Source organism: Triticum dicoccoides, chromosome 4A (genome assembly GCF_002162155.2).
Source record: "Triticum dicoccoides isolate Atlit2015 ecotype Zavitan chromosome 4A, WEW_v2.0, whole genome shotgun sequence".
Lineage (NCBI taxonomy): Eukaryota > Viridiplantae > Streptophyta > Magnoliopsida > Poales > Poaceae > Triticum > Triticum dicoccoides.
The window spans coordinates 137,007,497-137,028,323 of NC_041386.1; the positions used below are offsets into that span (position 1 = coordinate 137,007,497).

Here is a 20,827-nt window from a genome sequence, read left to right on the forward strand (position 1 = left end):
GGGGCACCTCTAGACACACAAGTTGATCCTTGTGATCGTTTTCTTAGCCGTGTGCGGTGCCCCCTTCCACCATACTCCTCGATAATATTGTAGCGGTGCTTAGGCGAAGCCCTACGACGGTAGAACATCAAGATCGTCAGCACACCATCGTGCTGATGGAACTCTTCCCCGACACTTTGCTGGATTAGAGTCCGGGGATCGTCATCGAGCTGAACGTGTGCTAAAACTCGGAGGTGTCGTAGTTTCGGTGCTTGATCGGTCGGGCCATGAAGACGTATGACTACATCAACCGCGTTGTCATAATGCTCCCGCTGTCGGTCTATGAGGGTACGTAGACAACACTCTCCCCTCTTGTTGCTATGCATCACCATGATCTTGCGTGTGCGTAGGAAATTTTTCGAAATTACTACATTCCCCAGCACGGTGCTCTTTGCCTGCGGGCGGTCCCTCAGTTGCAAGTTTGACGGCGTCCATCTTCGTCCACTGCACCTTGACACGGGCGAAGGCCATCCGCGCACCTTCGATGCAGACCGACCATTTCACGGCATCAAGCCGAGGGCAGGCACTAACCAGCCGCTTCACAAGACCAGAGTAGCTACTGGGCATGGGTTCAGCGGGCCAGAGACGGATTATCAAATCCCTCATGGCCAATTCGGCTACCCTATGCAGTTCGGTCCACTGCTTCAGCTGATCACTGAGGGGCACGGGATGCTCTGGCGCAAGGTACTGCGACCAGAACAACTTCTCCATTAAGCTCCCCTCTTCGGCCCGGAAGAACTCCACGGCATCAGCAACACTCCGGGGCAGGTCCGCAAACACTCCTGGAGAACTCCAAATCCGGGTTAACAAGATATACTTTTTCCTCACAAATTTGCTCTGCATGTTAAAGGCCTTACCCGCTGCAATTTGCTTTGCTTCTTGGATTTCCGGGACAGCGCTTTGGGCTTCAGCCCGGGCTTCCTGTGCGCTTTGGAGTGCCTTAGCAAGTTCGGAGTTCTACTCCGAACTCTTGCGCTCTAAGGACTCGCATTTGCCTATGGCATCCTTGAGCTCTTGCTAGACTTCCTCCACCAGCGATTCATGTTTAAGGCGTGAGGCTCGTTCCTCCTATGCCTCCTTCTTGGCGGCCAGCACACTCTTGAAGGCCTCGACCTCAGAGGTTTCAGCTGCAAACATAATTATAAAACTCATTGGGATACCACATCATAGCTGACATCATTTCAGACGTGTTTCATTATTACATACCTTGCTTTTCTTCTAACTTCCACCTTAGCTCGGATGCTTCGGTGGCATGGGCAGCTAACGCCTGTTTTGCAGCCTGTTTGTTCAAACAGATATGTGTGTTACTCTCCTGCATGAGTTATTAGATCCTCTGTTCGGTTTTTCTTTCCGAACACCGAACAAAGTCTCAGGGGCTACTATCTATACACAGGCATTCTTTTATACAGCTAAAAAGACACTGTAAGGCACATACCTCAAAGCCTCTTAAAAGGCTAGTGTAGGCTTCGCTCAGTCTGCTTTTCATGGACTGAACCTTTTCAATCACCATACCCATAAGGGTACGATGTTCTTCCACAATGGTGGTGCTCTGAAGCGCTCTCACTGAGTGTCCGGCGCCTCCGCATTAACAGAGGACGCTGGTGTTGTAGGCGCACCCCCCTTCTAGAAAGGAGGGTTGCTCATCTGTCTCCAGAACTGTATGGGTTTCCGAAACGACATTGGGATGGGGGACAAACTGGACATGGTCCCCATCTCCAGTCTCCATGGGGGTCAGTCCATGAAAAGCAGACTGAGCGAAGCCTACACTACCCTCTGAGGACACTACGTACGAGGCACCTTTACGGTGGAGGCCACTCTTGGCCTCCTTGCCCTTCTCCTTGGCCTTCTTTTCTGGCGCCTGGTACAGCACCGGGACCAACATCCTCGTCAACCGAGGAACAGCTGAGTCTTCAGGCAGCGGAGCCGAACAGTGAATCCGTTCCGCTTTCTTTGTCTAGCCGTGTGAAAGAAAATGGAAAGTTTAGGGTGCTCCTTGGACTCGCAAAGTAAGGTTATCAAAGAACTTACGGGGGTCGGAACATGGGTGCTGTCATAGCCGAGGTCCTCGGTTGTCTCCAGCCATGACTTCTGGTTCTTGAAGAGCAGCCTCCACATGTCTTCGTGCTTCGTGCTGAAGAACCACTACAGGGTCTGGGGACCGGCCGGGTTGAACTCCCACATGAACTCTTGACGCGCCTGACAGGGGAGAATCTGGCAGAAGAGCATCACCTGTATCACGCTGGCGAGACTGGTATTTTTATCTACCATGCTCTTGATGCGCTTCTGCAGCATCATCACCTCATCAGACGACGCCCAATCCAGGCCCTTGTTGAGCCAGGACACCAGCCGCATTGGGGGTCCGGACTTGAACTCCGTAGGAGCAGCCCATGTGGAGTCACGGGGTTCTGTGACATAGAACCACCCCTACTGCCATCCCTTCACGATCTCCACGAAGGTGCCCTTGGACCAAGTGACATTGGGAATTTTGCTCACCATAGCGCCACCACAATCTGTGTGTTGGCCATCCACCACTTTCGGCTTCACGTTGAAGACCTTGAGCCATATGCCAAAGTGGGGGGAAATGCGGAGGAATGCCTCGCATACGACGATAAACGCCGAAATGTTGAGGAAGGAATTCGGGGCTAGATCATGAAAATCTAACCCGTAGTAGAACATGAGGCCGGGGACGAAAGGATGAAGGGGAAACCCCAGTCCACAGAGGAAGTGAGGGATAAAAACTACCCTCTCGTTAGGCTTTAGTGTGGGGATGATCTGCTTTTTGGCCGGGAGCCAGTGAGCGATCTCCTTGGCCGGATACCCCGCTTCCCGGAGCTCCTTGATGTTTCTCTTCGTGACGGAGGAAGCCATCCACTTGCCCTGCGCTCCGAATCCAGACACGGCTGGAGTACTTTCTGGGAATGGAGAGGGTTGAAGCTTGGGCGCTGGAGCTTGAGGACGGATGGGCTGAGGAAGGGGAAGGTGTGGGGTATAAAGGGGGGAATCTTATCTCCTTATAAAGGCGGTGAATATCATGCGTCCCCCATGAGCCTTAAAGCTCGCCTATTTCCAAGGGGTCGTGCGAAATGGCACGGTTGGGTTTCCCAAACCCGTATTGATGATAATCCCATAATAAGGGGCACGATCTCTGCTTTGACAAGACGTGTCGTCGGTGGTTGCGTCTCGAAACGCAAAACGGGAGGTCGAAAAAGGGTTAGAAATAATAAAATGGCAGGACGTAACGTCTCACCAGTAAAATCTTCAGAGGACAGAACTTATCCGTATTTTGCCCTTGTGATTCGGAGGTATGACTATTGTACAGAGCCGGATATAGTACTGACGATCAACTACTTTGAAGTATTCGAAGGAGGAACTCGCATTGCAATGCCGAAGACAATCTGTGTGCCGGACACATCGTCATTGAAGACTGGTTCAGGGGCTACTGAGGGAGTCCAGGATTACGGGGTCCTCAGGCGTCCAGGCTATGTGATATGGGCGGGACTAATGGGCCGTGGAGATACAAGACGGAAGACTTTCCCCGTGTCCAGATGGGACTCTCTTTGGCGTGGAAGGCAAGCTTAGCGTGCGGATATGAAGTTTCCGTTCTCCGTAAACCGACTCTGTACAAGCCCTAGCCCCCTCCGGTGTCTATATAAACCGGAGGGTTTAGTCCATAGAGGCAATCATAATCGTACAAGCTAGACAATTAGGGTTTAGCCATTACGATCTCATCGTAGATCAACTCTTGTAACCCCTATACTCATCAAAGTCAATCAAGCAGGAAGTAGGGTATTACCTCCATCAAGAGGGCCCGAACCTGGGTAAACACCGTGTCCCTTGCCACATGTTACCTTTGATCCTTAGACACACAGTTCGGAACCCTCTACCCGAGATCTGCCGGTTTTGACACCGACACCCCCCTCTAGTCAACTATATCGATCCTTTCACCAAGTCTGGACCTAAGCCTGAGACCTAGTGCTTCTACTATAAAGGGACTGGTCACTGGAAGCGGAACTGCCCCAAGTATTTGGCGGATAAGAAGGATGGCAAAGTGAAAGGTATATTTGATATACATGTTATTGATGTTTACCTTACTAATGCTCGTAGTAGCGCTTAGGTATTTGATACTGGTTTTGTTGCTCATATTTGCAACTCGAAACAGGGGCTACGGATTAAACGAAGATTAGCTAATGACGAGGTGACGATGCGCGTGGGAAATGGTTCCAAAGTTGATGAGATCGCCGTCGGCACGCTACCTCTACATCTACCTTCGGGATTAGTTTTAGACCTAAATAATTGTTATTTGGTGCCAGCGTTAAGCATGAACGTTATATATGGATCTTGTTTGATGCGAGACGGTTATTCATTTAAATCAAAGAATAATGGTTGTTCTATTTATATGACTAATATCTTTTATGGTCATGCACCGTTGATGAGTGGTCTATTTTTGTTGAATCTCGATAGTTGTGATACACATATTCATAGTATTGAAGTTTAATAATGATAGTGCAACTTATTTTTGGCACTGCTGTTTAGGTCATATTGGTGTAAAGTGCATGAAGAAAATCCATGCTGATGGACTTTTGGAATCACTTGGTGCTTGTGAACCATGCCTCATGGGCAAGATGACTAAGACTCCGTTCTCCGGAACAATGGAGTGAGCAACATACTTGTTGGAAATAATACATACTGATGTATGCGGTCCGATGAGTGTTGAGGCTCGTGGCAGGTATCGTTATTTTCTGACCTTCACAAATGATTTGAGCAAATATGGGTATATCTACTTGATGAAACATAAGTCTGAAACGTTTGAAAAGTTCAAAGAATTTCAGAGTGAAGTGGAAAATCATCGTAACAAGAAAATAAAATTTCTACGATCTGATTGTGGAGGTGAATATTTGAGTTATGAGTTTGGTCTTCATTTGAAACAATGCAGAATAGTTTCGCAACTCACGCCACCTGGAATACCACAATGTAATGGTGTGTCTGAACATCGTAACCGCACTTTATTAGATATGGTGCGATCTATGATGTCTCTTACTGATTTACCGCTATCGTTTTGGGGTTATGCTTTAGAGATGGCTGCATTCACGTTAAATAGGGCACCATCTAAATCTGTTGAGACGACACCGTATGAATTGTGGTTTGGCAAGAAACCCAAGTTGTCGTTTCTTAAAGTTTGGGGCTGCGATGCTTATGTGAAAAAGTTTCAACCTGATAAGCTCGAACCCAAATCGGAGAAATGTGTCTTTATAGGATACCCAAAGGAGACTGTTGGGTTCACCTTCTATCACAGATCCGAAGGCAAGATATTCGTTGCTAAGAATGGATCCTTTCTAGAGAAGGAGTTTCTCTCGAAAGAAGTGAGTGGGAGGAAAGTAGAACTTGATGAGGTAATTGTACCTTCTCCAGAATTGGTAAGTAGTTAATCACAGAAATTAGTTCCAATGATTCCTACACCAATTAGTGAGGAAGCCAATGATGATGATCATGAAACTTCTGATCAAGTTACTACCGAACCTTGTAGGTCAACCAGAGTAAGATCCGCACGAGAGTGATATGGTAATCCTATTCTGGAGGTCATGTTATTTGACCATCACAAACCTATGAACTATGAGGAAGCGATAATGAGCCCAGATTCCGCGAAATGGCTTGAGGCCATGAAATTTGAGATGTGATCCATGTATGAGAACAAAGTGTGGACTTTGGTTGACTCTCCCGATGATTGGCAAGCCATAGAGAATAAATGGATCTTCAAGAAGAAGACTACCGCTGACGGTAATGTTACTGTCTAAAAAGCTTGACTTGTTGCAACAGGTTTTCGACAAGTTCAAGGAGTTGACTACGATGAGACCTTATCACCCGTAGCGATGCTTAAGTCTGTCCAAATCATGTTAGCAATTGCCGCATTCTATGATTATGAAATTTGGCAAATGGATGTCAAAACTGCATCCCTCAATGGATATCTTAATGAAGAGTTGTATATGATGCAACCAGAAGGTTTTGTCGATCCAAAAGGTGCTAACAAAGTGTGCAAACTCCAGCGATCCATTTATGGATTGGTGCAAGCCTCTCAGAGTTGGAATATACGCTTTGATAGTGTGATCAAAGCATATGGTTTTATACAGACTTTTGGAGAAGCCTGTATTTACAAGAAAGTGAGTGGGAGCTCTGTAGCATTTCTGATATTATATGTTGATGACATATTGTTGATCGGAAATGATACTGAATTTCTGAACGGCATAAAAGGATACTTGAATAAGAATTTTTCAATGGAAGACCTCGGTGAAGTTGCTTATATATTGGGCATCAAGATCTATAGAGATAGATCAAGACGCTTAATTGGACTTTCACAAAGCACATACCTTGATAATGTTTTGAAGAAGTTCAAAATAGATCAGTCAAAGAAAGGGTTCTTGCCTGTGTTACAAGGTGTGAAGTTGAGTCAGACTCAATGCCCGACCACTTCAGAAGATAGAGAGAAAATGAAGGTCATTCCCTATGCCTCAGCCATAGGTTCTATCATGCATGCAATGTTGTGTACCATATCTGATGTGTGCCTTGCTATTAGTTTAGTAGGGAGGTACCATAGTAATCCAGGAGTGGATCACTGGACAACAGACAAGAACATCCTGAAATACCTGAAAAGGACTAAGGATACGTTTCTCGTTTATGGAGGTGACAAAGAGCTCGTCGTAAATGGTTACGTCGACGCAAGCTTTGACACTGATCCGGATGACTCTAAGTCACAAAACGGATACATATTTATATTGAATGGTGGAGCTGTAAGTTGGTGTAGTTCCAAGCAGAGCGTCGTGGCGGAATCTACGTGTGAAGCGGAGTACATAGCTGCTTCAGAAGCAGCAAATGAAGGAGTCTGGATGAAGGAGTTCATATCCGATCTAGGTGTCATAACTAGTGCATCGGGTCCAATGAAAATCTTTTGTGACAATACTGGTGCAATTGCCTTGGCAAAAGAATCCAGATTTCACAAGAGAACCAAGCACATCAAGAGACGCTTCAATTCCATCTGCGATCAAGTCAAGGAGGGAGACATAGAGATTTGCAAGATACACACGGATCTGAATGTTGCAGACCCGTTGACTAAGCCTCTCTCATGAGCAAAACATGATCAACACCAAGACTCCATGGGTGTTAGAATCATTACTATCTAATCTAGATTATTGACTCTGGTGCAAGTGGTAGACTGAAGGAAATATGCCCTAGAGGCAATAATAAAGTTGTTATTTATATTTCCTTATATCATGATAAATGTTTATTATTCATGCTAGAATTGTATTAACCGGAAACTTAGTACATGTGTGAATACATAGACAAACAGAGTGTCCCTAGTATGCCTCTACTTGACTAGCTCGTTAATCAAAGATGGTTATGTTTCCTAACCATAGACATGTGTTGCCATTTGATGAATGGGATCACATAATTAGAGAATGATGTGATGGACAAGACCCATCCGTTAGCTTAGCATAATGATTGTTTAGCTTTATTGCTATTGCTTTCTTCATGACTTATACATGTTCCTCTGACTATGATATTATGCAACTCCCGAATACCGAAGGAACACCTTGTGTGCTATCAAACGTCACAACGTTACTGGGTGATTATAAAGATGCTCTACAGGTGTCTCCGATGGTGTTTGTTGAGTTGGCATAGATCAAGATTAGGATTTGTCACTCCGTGTATCGGAGAGGTATCTCTTGGCCCTCTTGGTAATGCACATCACTATGAGCCTTGCAAGCAATGTGTCTAATGAGATAGCTACGGGATCATGCATTACGGAACGAGTAAAGATACTTGCCGGTAACGAGGTTGAACTAGGTATGATGATACCGACGATCGAATCTCGATCAAGTAACATACCGATGACAAAGGGAACAACATATGTTGTTATGCAGTTTGACCGATAAAGATCTTCGTAGAATATGTAGGAACCAATATGACCATCCAGGTTCCGCTACTGGTTATTGACCGGAGATGTGTCTCGGTCATGTCTACATAGTTCTCGAACCCGTAGGGTCCGCACGCTTAACATTCGATGACGATTTGTAATATGAGTTATGTGATTTGATGAACCGAAATTTGTTCGAAGTCCCAGATGAGATCACGGACATGACGAGGAGTCTCCAAATGGTCGAGACATAAAGATTAATATATTGGAAGATTATGTTTGGACATCGGAATGGTTTCGGAAAGGTTCAGACATTTTCCGGAGTACCGGGAGGTTACCGGAACCCCCCGGGGGGTTAATGGGCCTTCATGGGCCCTAGTGGAAGAGAGGAGGCGGCGGACAGGTGGAAGCACGCCCCTCCAAGCCCAATACGAATAGGACTAGGGTTGGGGGCGCCCCCCTTTCCTTCTTCTCCTCCTTCTCTTTCCCCCTTCCCCCTTCTTCGAAAAGGAAGGGGGGCGAATCCTACTTGGACCGAGAGTCCAAGTAGGACTCCCCCCTTGGCGCGGCCCCTCTAGGGCCGGCCTCCTCTCCTCCCCCTTTATATACGTGGGAGGGGGCACCTCAAAGGCACACCAAGTCTTCTCTGAGTCGTGTGCGGTGCCCCCTCCACAGTTACACACCTCGGTTATATCGTCGTAGTGCTTAGGCGAAGCCCTGCGCTGGTAAATTCATCATCACCGTCGCCACGCCGTCGTGCTGACAGAACTCTCCCTCGGCCTCAATTGGATCAAGAGTTCGAGCGACATCATCGAGCTAAACGTGTGCTGATCGCGGAGGTGTCGTACGTTCGGTGCTTGGATCGGTTGGATCGCGAAGACGTTCGACTACATCAACCGCGCTACTAAACGCTTCCGCTTTTGGTCTATGAGGGTATGTGGACACACTCTCCCCGCTCTTTTCTATGCATCTCCTAGATAGATCTTGCGTGATCGTAGGTAAATTTTTTGAAATACTGCATTCCCCAACAGGTCGATGTGTGGAGTAATAGTAGTAGATGCAGGCAGGAGTCGGTCTACTTGATACGGATGTGATGCCTATATACATGATCATTGCCTTGGATATCGCCATAACTTTGCGCTTTTCTATCAATTGCTCGGCAGTAATTTATTCACCCACCGTAATATTTTCTATCTTGAGAGAAGCCTCTAGTGAAACCTATGGCCCCCGGGTCTACTTACCGTCATATAAGTTTCCGATCTACAATTTTAGTTTCCTATTTACTTTCTTTGCAATCTTTTACTTTCCGTTCCATAAACCAAAAATATTACTTTACCATTTATCCATCTATATCATATCTCACTTTGCAAATAACCGTGAAGGGATTGACAACCCCTTTATCGCGTTGGGTGCAAGTTGGTGTTTGTTTGTGCATGTATTCGGTGGCTTGTGCATTGTCTCCTACTGGATTGATACCTTGGTTCTCAAAATTGAGGGAAATACTTACTCTACTTTGCTACATCACCCTTTCCTCTTCATGGGAAAAACCAACGCACGCTCAAGAGGTAGCAACCCGCAAGGTCACCTTAATAACCCTTAGTTTCCTTAGGGACACCGAAGCAAGGGGGTTGGATTGTAGATGAGAGACAAGTTATTTTAGCATGTTTCTCAATTTAAGGAATACATGCCTACGTGGTTTGAGATAATCTTGGAGTCACACTGTTAGTGCACTAGTATTGATTTACTCTGTCTTGACAATATCCACTCCATGCCTACATTTTCCATCACTGCTTGCTCTCTTTAAAAATACTTGATACCTAGCAACTGCTAGGTACTTGTTGCTTGTTACCATGCTCTATGTTACTCTGTTGCAACCTACACCAAGCAATCAACTTGTTTACTTAGTAAGGTAAACACTAAAAGTGCAAAGATAGTTTTGTGAGTGGCACACATAACTTGAAATAGTAGGAAACCAACCTTTAACTCCCACGATATACTCAATACTTCCACATCCACATTGGAAAGTGCTACAATAATTCCCTACACTTGGGGATTTTCACTGTTCTTCACCATGTAGGATTTAGAATCTCTTCGGGCTAGATATCTTCAGTGTCCAGATGCAAAAGATGTGGCAAAGATGTATGAACAAGGGTGTAGTCAAGGACATGTTTAAGCGGTGAGACATGACACATTGGATGAATAAGGTTGTTGGGTGGCAAGTCCAACTTATAGGTTGCTGGTCAAATATAATTCACAATCTTATAAGGACCATAGAACTTGAATGCCAGTAGAGTACATGGCATGTTGACCAAAGAGATTTGTGCATAATGTTAATGTTTGAAAAAATAGAACCCCCAATAGTGAATTCCCTTTGTGACCTATGTTTGGCTATATCAAGCTTCATTTTGAGCTAAGCTTTGTCCAAATGTTGCTGCAAATATTGGGAGCACACATGCCTCTGCTTAGGTCTGGGCGTTCGGTAGAAACCGAATTTTCAGTTTCGGACGTTCGGGTTTTTTTGCAATTCAGATAGCAAAGGAGAAAACCAAAATAGGCACTAAAAATGAGCTAACCGATTTTTTGGTTCGATATTCGATTTTAACCAAATTATGGATCATGTACAGAAAATGCATGTTCAAAACATACTTTGTCAGCAGGTACGACTTTTGTAGAATTTTTTTGACACAAACGCATAATTTTAAAATGTATATAACATTTTTCACATCACATGATTATAAAATATCACACGCACCTCAGATATAAGCATTTCAGAATAGTGACATAATTGTAATTTCATTACCATGCCTATGCTATTTGGAGAGATTCCACTATTGAAATTATGAATCCCGGTCCTTTATTCTTCAGAAACACAACTTCATTTTCCCGCTTTATTGTTATTTTATATTCAGATATTTTTACTTTTGCATGAGAAAATAAATTCCAAACGCTTGATATGCCAATCTCACTAGACAAGATGGGGACTGACGTTAAGATAATTGTCAACTAAAATACTTTTACTAGTGGAAACGAAGTTGTGTTTCTGAAGAATAAATTATCGGGATTCATAATTTCACTAGTGGAATCTCTCCAGATAACATAGGCATGGTAAAAAAAATACAATTATGTATCAATTAACTACTGACTCCACTTCAATACCAAAATCCATCATGCATCTGAAAGTATTAAGTAATAAAACAGAGCATTGCATTAAGCTAGGTGACATAATATTGACTATATATTCTCTTTACCTTCGGTGCATCACCAAGACAACTATGCAACTACCTTTTTATCCTTAGTGGCAATAACAAACTGCAAGGCTTTTTATCTTTCTATCACTAAGATAGGTTAGTTGCAAGATTAAACCCAACCAACATACACAACTCCTCTTGGAGATCATTCATCTAAACATGGTGAGTGCAAGACTAATAGATCCATAACAATAGCTATATGACATCTACCCAGCATGTTATTCAATACAAATATCAAATGAGATGCCTAACAGGATTGTGATCAATCTGATGTCATTCACGGTGTGTTTATTATGGTGTGATGAATTTCCAGTTCTTGATCATAATATATATGAATTTTTTATTTGGTTTGTACTAGTTGTTTTCTACATGATTTACATATGTCATCCCCAAGTGGACATACCTAAACTTAGAGTTTTTGACCTCCATGGAAGAAGTGGTGATGCATTGTCATCCCCAAGCTTGAGATTTTGCTTGGTCCATCTTTTCGTCTCATCATCATGTCCCTCTGAAGTCTTATTTTTTATCCTCACGAAGCTTTAGCGACTAGGCAAGGTGTCTAGTCCACAAAATAATTATAATGTAAGCATGTATATATGTGATGTAGAAAAAACATAATAAATTATTTATCATTAGTACAATACTATGCCAACATAATTGGGTCCTTATGATCCAATATGAGTTTGAAAATAAAATTCATGTATCTAAAAGCAAGTAAAGCACAATTCTGTTTCAATAGCTCAATCATCAAACATAGATTTTAGCTTGGGAGCTATGACTCCACGAGAAACTCGAAAATATTTGCACATACATATGACTCATCATTGCATAATGTGTATAACAATTAAAGAAATTTACTAGCATGTTCCAGCAGAGAGCAGTAAATGCCCGAAGGTCAGCAAAACTGCTTAATACATACCAGAGTGTTATTTTTAGGTATAAAACTGCTTAGCTACATAAGAACTTGAGAGGGGGGATGGAAGCCACTTGCACAAGAAGGATGGAAGCCATGGGGCAAGGTGGAAGCCACTTGCGCAAGAAGGATGGAAGCCATGGGGCAAGGTGGAAGCCACTTGCGCAAGAAGGATATTAGGGCGCTCACGATCCTGATAATGTGGGAGCTATGGAAGCACCGAAATGGAATTGTGTTCGAGGGGGATTCATCATCGATTGGATTTGTAATGCAGAGAATAGTGAGCAAGGGGAAAGCATGGAGAGCAGCAGGCCTGGTTAAAGAGGATGTGCAAGATTTTCTTGTGGCACTTTTGGTGGGTACAATAGCAAGTACGTAGCTTCATTAAATAGCGGTGGAGTTAAGGAGCGTATGTAATATGTAACCACCGACATGAAGGGGTTCTTCACCCCATTTCTCCTTTAATATAGTACGCACAATCGTGCGTATTCAAGAAAAAGAACTTGAGAGGGAAATGGACTCTCAGCCTCTCCATCAGCAATGTGGGCCAAGCCCCAAAACCTACCTCACCGGGTCTTATTAAATGTGTAATATCATTTTTCACGAATACGCAAAGCTTGCGTATCTTTCATTGTAGGTAGGATAGAATACAAGGTCGGGCATTAAATGTGTAATATCATTCTGTGTGTGTCATGTATTATAATCTTATCACGAATGCTCATATACTTTTAATTTTGAGTTCCTCTCACAGCGAGAAGAAATCCCTCGTAAAAAATAGTTCAAAGGTACGCAGAATATTTTTGGAGGTATCAGTATGTTGTATGCAGCTGTACGACTTGGACAACTTTTATATCCTATAGAACCAGAGCTAGTTTATGATACTACTAACAGTATGGTACGATCAAACCCAATGTCTGATGCGAACAGCTGGAGTAGCTGCGCGTGGACTTCCGCAAACAAGATTAAAAAAAACATGGGTATATCCACTAATCACCACTGGAATGAAGATACGCGGAGTGTAACAGTTCCACGCCATCGGCGACAACTTTACTGATGAGCAATGGTGCCAACAAGACACAATTGCTGCAATTACAATCGACTCACATGGACACCTGAACAAAATGCAACAGGAACCCAACCCACTTTAGACAATGGCAAGCCGCTGCCACTACTACGAACTTGACGACCGTAAATGATCTCATGCAACCTTGTTCCACTTTTGCAACATGATATCAGGACATATATGCAGCATATTTCTCAAAAATATTTCATCTGGCAAGAGAAATAGTTTGCCCAGAGAACCATCAACAACGCTGGCAGCTTTGCTGGAGAAGCTTTCCCTCATGAAACCAGCACACGTGAGATCACACCCTGGACCCAGGATGCAGTCTCCCTCAGCTGTTCGTCATCAGACTGGGAACAGCGCCCAAGGAGCTCCGAGTGGAAGTTGGAATTCTTGAGCAGCAGTTTGATGGAAGGTCCTAGCGCATCCGCCAGGTCCCCGACCAAGGCAACTCCAGCTTTCGTCAGACCCTCGTCCCTACAAGGAATTCGAACGATAATATCACCACATTGATCCAGTCCTTTGGCAGAGTATCAGACTTTTATGCAGGCACCCGTTTATACTAGAATGCATACATTTACAATGTCAGAAATGAAAAGTTATCTGCTTATAGTTATTTTGAAGTTCATGTTTCGTATCATTTACTCCCTCTGTTCACAAATATAAGATGTTTTGAATATTTCAATATGGCCTACATACAAACTGAAATGAGTGAACAAACACACTAAAGCATGTCTATACATCCGACTCAGAAAAATGTTAGAACATCTTATATTTGTGAACGGAGGGAGTCCTTCGGTGTTCTAGTTGAGAATATGACAAATGAAAATGATTGATACATTGACTATGCATTCCGTGTCAAAGGACAGATCGTAAACTCACCTTGATGTCTCTCGCAGGACCAGTTCCGCGAACTGGAAAATATGGCTGGCATAAGGAACCATTAGCTCTGATTTTGAATTTTTGACTCCCTGAAGTATACCTGAATAGGCCTCGAAGATGCTTCGCCTGAGTTCATTTTTATACTCTGTACTGTCATCATCAGGAAGGTCCATGCGAGAACAAAGCTCTGCAGCTCCTTGCAACATAGGCACAGTGTATGGAACATATTTCTCAAAATTCTCACCAATTGTAAGTGCAATATCTCCTATGCATGACAAAATTGGCGGTTTCACAGAACGGTGAAGCTCTGGGCTTGAAAGGTCCTTGAGAAGGGCGGACATGATAGCATCACAGTAAGGGAGTACCTTGTCATCCAGGGCACGACAGATGTCCGCAACCACCCCAACAGAAACACAGCATACTTGATATGCACCAAAATTTTGTAAGCCCATTTCAAGGTACTTGTGAAACTCTGGCATGTATTTCACAAATTCCGGTCCAGTAGCATAAGCAAGAGCACCAATAGCAAGCATTGCTTCTTTATGCACATTAGAACTATCGCATGAAAAAACCCGGAGAAATAACACCATTATTTGGTCAGCAAACTGAATGATTACTGACTTATCATCACAGTTGCTGAACTTCTGAAGGATTACTTGAACAACACCACACAGCAAGGCTTGAAGATCACTTTGCTTTTCCTTGTCCTCGGAGGATGTGATCTGAAACTCAAAGGTCTGGTTTAATCTCTTCAAGATCTCTTGCAATAATAACACAATCATGTTCAGAGTGTCTGCAATGCTGCTGCATCTCACAATCTCATTAAGTGTTTCATATGCAGATGCACAAAGCCTGGAGTTGTTGGAATCAGAACGATCAGCAGTGGCAAGGAGAGCTGATACTAATTGACCAAAGTAGGGTGACAGCACTGATGACATAGACCCTGCATTCTCATAGCCGTGAGCAAGAAAATACAGGGCACCACAGATTTTCTCAGCAACATTAGGGGAGTCTTTGATACTTGTCAACATAATTTCTGTAACATGAGGAAGGTTTGCATTTGTCACTACAGAAACGCCACTGGTTGGTGAATGTAGAAACTCAAATGCCCTCGAAAGTGCCCATGCAGTAGTCTCCCTGACATGGTTATTTTGATCCTTGGTTGCATTTAGCAGGAAATCAAAGCCAGCATGAACCAGTGGTGCAAGCTTTTCAACTGAAGGACCTTCAAGAATGGAACCAAATGCAAATGTAGCAGCCTCCCTGCTGTGCCAGTCAGGCTTTGTTATATTGCCTTCTATAAATGGCATCACAAGAGGTACAATGGCATCCTTGACAGCTGTTGCAACAAGCCCAAGGCAGGTGCCCCCCGCCATTGATATATTCCAAATTCCATCATCCTCATCTTGATCCTCCTCTTGCTTCAGAAGTGTTTCTAAAAGCATAGGGACAAGCAAAGGAAGGGCCTTTTCAATAAAATGGAAATGACATGCAGAACTAACATCACCAGATTCTTCAGCGTCTTCTTGAATTGCAACTTCTTCATCACAGATTGTGCTCCAGAACTCAATAGCTTGAAGTGCTACCTGTTCTTCATCTGCCCTGGCAGCATTTGCTGTCAACTCAAATAATGTCTGTATGTATGGCTCTAGAAGATCATAGTATGTTGATGCTATTGAGACCAAACACTCAAATGCAGCCTTCCTAATATCAGCCTCTTTAGAAACGGCAGTCTCACAAACTACCTTCATTATGTAGTTCCTCTCTGATTCATTCTGAAAATTTGTCTCAGCAAAATCAAGAGCATTGTACAATGCTTTAACAGCAGCAAGTCGGACCCCTGAACTATTCTCCACGTGATTCATACCCTGGACCACAGCAGTAAGAACAGCATTAACTTGATCCTGCTCCAGATCCTTAGGGGATATCTCCTCACAAACATATCCAATGGCATCCAGGGTAGCCTGCTTCAGAGAAGGGGATGCATCCGGCTTTGTCATGTTACCTAGCAAGCTTACTATGAGTTCTGGCCATCCTTGAAGAGGGATCTCAATGGAAGCAATCTTTGCAATGACTTGTGAAGAACTGCGGTGAGCGTCAGATACTGGTGATCCAAGGGTCATCAACAGGGAACCTTTAACCTGTGACTTGATTGCTGGGTCCACACTTATCCATCGTTGTGTGCATTTTTCTTTCCTCACTAAATCATTTGCATCCAAAGAATTTTTAAGAAGAATACCAGCAAGCCTTCGAGATACAGGAGGTTTGTTATCATTCTCTAGCTCAGCAGATAATGCTAGCAGAAACTGTGGAAAACTCTGCTCCTCAAATTGCTTGATATTCCCTTCTGCAACATTTCGTATCTGACCATCATGGGACTGTGTAGCTAGCAGAACCTCAGTGATATCCATTAGCTGAACCTGCAGTACAAAGATCGCCCAGGAAAGCATATAAGATACTAAGATCTCAAGGTCAAAAAAGAAAAATAAGGCAGGCTCCACCTTGGTTCAAAGATAGTCTGGCATTATTACAGTTTGCTTAATGGAAATACAAATAATCTAGTTTGCTCTAACAGCACATATTGTTCACATTGATACAGTGCAAAAATACAAGATAAAAGGCAAAAGTAGAACTCAAGCCTCCAATACAGTGCGGTCACTTTTGGAAAGTGTAGGGAGGGCGCAACAGCTTGCGAGAGATTCAATGCATATGTTACTCCACCTGAGCTGTCAACAATTACCAGGTCATTTAGTTTCTGAATAGTTATTATTTTCCTGAAGTGGGGGTTTCTGAATCGTTATTATTTTCCCAAAAGGGAGGTTTCTTAATTACAGTCCAAGTATAAACTCTGGAACACGACTGTTACTATACAACGTAAATCTCAGCTATCAACATACCGTTTGAATGACCGTGAACCACGCCTCTCCCTGATCTAATAATGTTTTTCATTCAAAAATGCTCAATAGTTCAACAGGGCGTCAAATAATCTCCATGATCTAAAACAAATAATCTCTAACATCAGGTGCTAGGATCTAACCCACGACAGGCATCTAGAAAATCAAAGTTATTCAACAGGGCGTCAAATAATCTCTAACATCAGGTGCTAGGATCTAACCCACGACAGGCATCTAGAAAATCAAAGTTATTCAACAGGGCGTCATGCTATAATTGCACTATGACGGACAGAAAAAGCACAAAACAATTCCTACACGCGTGTTTGTGGAAACTCTGGGATCGTTCAAAAAATTAAGATCGAAGTGACTATAGAGCGACCTGATCAGACCAGAACTAAAGTATATCAGGTAAGACAAGCCAAATCAACATCTCCTGAGAAGAATCAACCGCAACATCGCACGATTCAAGGACGAAAACCAAAGCGGCCACGGCCTAAAACCCCACGGATCTGCCCACGAAGGAACTTAGGAAACCCGCCGCCAACCAAACATCAACTTGGATACAGGAGCGTCGTCAGATCGGGGAACCAAAATGATACTGGGACCGAGCACCGGATTTTACCTTCGACGGCGAGCGCCGCTCCTCTCCAACGGGACCCTCGGCTGCCCCCTTGCCCCGCGCAACCTCTCGGCGGCGATCGGCAGGCGGTTCCGATCCCGGGGTGGAGAGATCGGTGTGGGTTACGGACGGGGGAGGGGAAGGTGGTTGGGTTGGGAGAGGGCAGAGGGGTTTTGGGGTTGGAGAGAAATTTGAATTCGTGGGGGAGAGAGACGATGGGAAGGGGAGCGGGGTGGTGCGGTTGGGGCTGACGCTGGGTAGAAAAAGGGGGGCGCGGCTGCGCAGGGCAGTGCGAATGCGTGCGAGTTTGCGACGCGGCGGCTGAGGACGCGCTGGATCAAACCCTAGGAAGCTAAGCCGTTGGTGCGTTTGGGCCTTGGTGATGGGCCGGTACACAAACCTCACTTCTTTCTGCTGCGCTCGATCTAAGCCCGAGAGCTATAATCCTAATGATCCAACACCTTTTTGTTATCGCCAAAAAAATCCAACACCTTTTTGTTATCTCGAAAATAAAACCGAACGCCTTCGTATTTCTATCTACCAATTACAATCATGGTGAATGAAGGAAAGATCAACCAGACAAGTCTTTTATGCACCCGGGTATATTTGGACATTAACCAGCCTTTGGTGAGGTATGTCCCGATTACGTTAAAAAATCGTAAGAAGTACTCGATCTTCAATGAAAAGTTGCTGGATTTTTTGCCATTTCTATGGTGTTTGGGTCACATGGTGGAGGGTGGCGATGGGGTCCATGCTCCGAGCGAATGTCAATGGGAAGATTAGCTCCTATGAAATTTTAAACCAGCTAGAGTTCGAAGAACTAGTGGTGGATAAGGAGTTCCAGATATGGGTGGCAGAGGGAGGTCAGGAGGTAGATGAGATAGGGGTAGAGGAGCAGGAGGTAGAGGTTGTAGGGGAGACGCTTTGGCCGGGGATAGGGAGAGGCTTCGGTGAATGGAATGATAATGAAACCACGGATATGCATATCTCCGTGAGCAAAGTAGGAGAAGGGCTGGACAAGTACAAAGGTGCCCGCAAGAAACTTGTTACTGAGAGTGGTACTACTAACATCTAAGGTCAATCTTTACTCGATATAGTTGGCAAAGTTGCCGATACGTATTGTTAGAGAATGGATGGGCTAGAGTTGCGGCTGATTCATGCAAACAGAGGAAGGTTCTTACAAATTGTACCTCTGGGAATTTGCTGATGACGGGGAACCAAACTACATGACATATTAGTAAGCAAAGGATTCCCAATGCCAATAGGATATGGTGTTGGACAAGTAACTGAAGGAGAGACGGGAGAAGAGGATGCAGAGCAGGAGGTTGACAATGCGGTTCATCAGGTCATGGCCAAGCAACAACAGTTGGATGGCCTTAGCAGCAATGAGGAGCTCAAAGAGGTTGTGAAGATAATGGGCAAGATCGTTATGCTATGTAGGACGATTAGCTTTGTATTCGTAGAGTACGTGGCACTCATGACACATGCAGTCTAGACGGCTCTACCGTGGAATAAACAATGGCCCAACCGCCAATATACGGGTCGGAACATGCATGGAGCAGGCAACAGGCGGCGAATGAGGCAGCCCCGGACACACCCTCGACCCACGCGACATGGACCCCCGAGTGGCCATGTGTGTGGCTTATTCAACTGTTGCGGTGTGCTGGGTTGGGTTATCCCATGCGCTATGGGTCGGTTTAGAGTCGTTGCTTTCTGGCTCCATTTCCCAGCCGCTTTGGGTGTGTTGTCAGTTGCCGATTAGGACGTCACTAGGGAGGCTGGTCCTCGGTATGTCTGGGTCGACTTTTTGTTGCTCGGTTCGTCTGATTTGGTGTTACCTAGGTCGTCGGCTGCCCAAGTAATGTCTGGGTCGACTATCAAAGCGTATATTCCAACTCAGAGAGGCTTGCACCAGTCCATAAATGGATCGCTGGAGCTTGCACACTTTGTTAGCACCTTTTGGATCGACAAAACCTTATGGTTGCATCATATACAACTCTTCTTTAAGATATCCATTAAGGAATGCGGTTTTGACATCCATTTGCCAAATTTCATAATCATAAAATACGGCAATTGCTAACATGATTTGGACGGACTTAAGCATCGCTATGGGTGAGAAGGTCTCATCGTAGTCAACTCCTTGAACTTGTCGAATACCTTTTGCAACAAGTCAAGCTTTGTAGATAGTAACATTACCATCAGCGTCAATCTTCTTCTTGAAGATCCATTTATTCTCTATGGCCTACCGATCAATGGGCAAGTCAACCAAAGTCCATACTTTGTTCTCATACATGGATCCCATCTCAGATTTCATGGCCTCAAGCCATTTTGCGGAATCTGGACTCATCATCGCTTCCTCATAGTTTGTAGGTTCGACATGGTCAAGTAACATGACCTCCATAATAGGATTACCGTACCACTCTGGTGCGGATCTTACTCTACTTGACCTACGAGGTCCGGTAGTAACTTGATCAGAAGTTTCATGATCATCATCATTAGCTTCCTCACTTACTAGTGTAGGAATCACTGCAACTGATTTCAGTGATGAACTACTTTCCAATAAGGGAGCAGGTACAATTACCTCATCAAGTACTACTTTCCTCCCACTCACTTGTTTCGAGAGAAACTCCTTCTATAGAAAGGATCCATTCTTAGCAACGAATATCTTGCCTTCGGATCTGATACGTCTCCAACGTATCTATAATTTTTGATTGTTACATGCTATTATATTATCAACCTTGGATGTTTTATATGCATTTATATGCTATTTTATATGATTTTTGGGACAAACCTATTAACCCAGAGCCTAGTGCCAGTTTCTGTTTTTTCCTTGTTTTAGAGTATCGCAGAAAAGAAAAATCAAACGGAGTCCAATTGACCTGAAACTTCACGGAACTTATTTTTGGACCAGAAGAAGCCCACTGAGAATCAAAGATGGACCAGGAGAGTCCCACGATGCCCACAAGGGTGGGGGGCGCGCCCACCCCCCTGGGCGCGCCCCCTGCCTCGTGGACAGCCCGGAGGTCCACCGATGTACTTCTTCCTCCCATATATACCCATATACCCTAAAAACTTCGGGGAGCACAATAGATCGGGAGTTCCGCCGCTAGAAGCCTCTGTAGCCACCGAAAACCAATCTAGACCTGTTCCGGCACCCTGCCGGAGAGAGAATCCCTCTCCGGTGGCCATCTTCATCATCCCGGTGCTCTCCATGACGAGGAGGGAGTAGTTCTCCCTCGGGGCTGAGGGTATGTACCAGTAGC

The 20,827-nt window shown here is 44.4% G+C and overlaps 1 protein-coding gene across 1 annotated transcript; it reads right to left on the reverse strand.

Annotated features, from left to right (window-relative positions):
• Positions 1-13,068: 13,068 nt before the first annotated feature.
• On the reverse strand, positions 13,069-17,848 carry LOC119285412 (importin subunit beta-1-like). Its single transcript, XM_037564681.1, has 3 exons — positions 17,568-17,848; positions 14,052-16,471; positions 13,069-13,646 (listed from the first exon to the last, which is right to left on the reverse strand). The coding sequence occupies exons 2-3, from the start codon at positions 16,460-16,462 to the stop codon at positions 13,448-13,450; spliced, it is 2,610 nt and encodes an 869-aa protein (XP_037420578.1). The 5' UTR covers positions 16,463-16,471; positions 17,568-17,848; the 3' UTR covers positions 13,069-13,447.
• Positions 17,849-20,827: the final 2,979 nt, after the last annotated feature.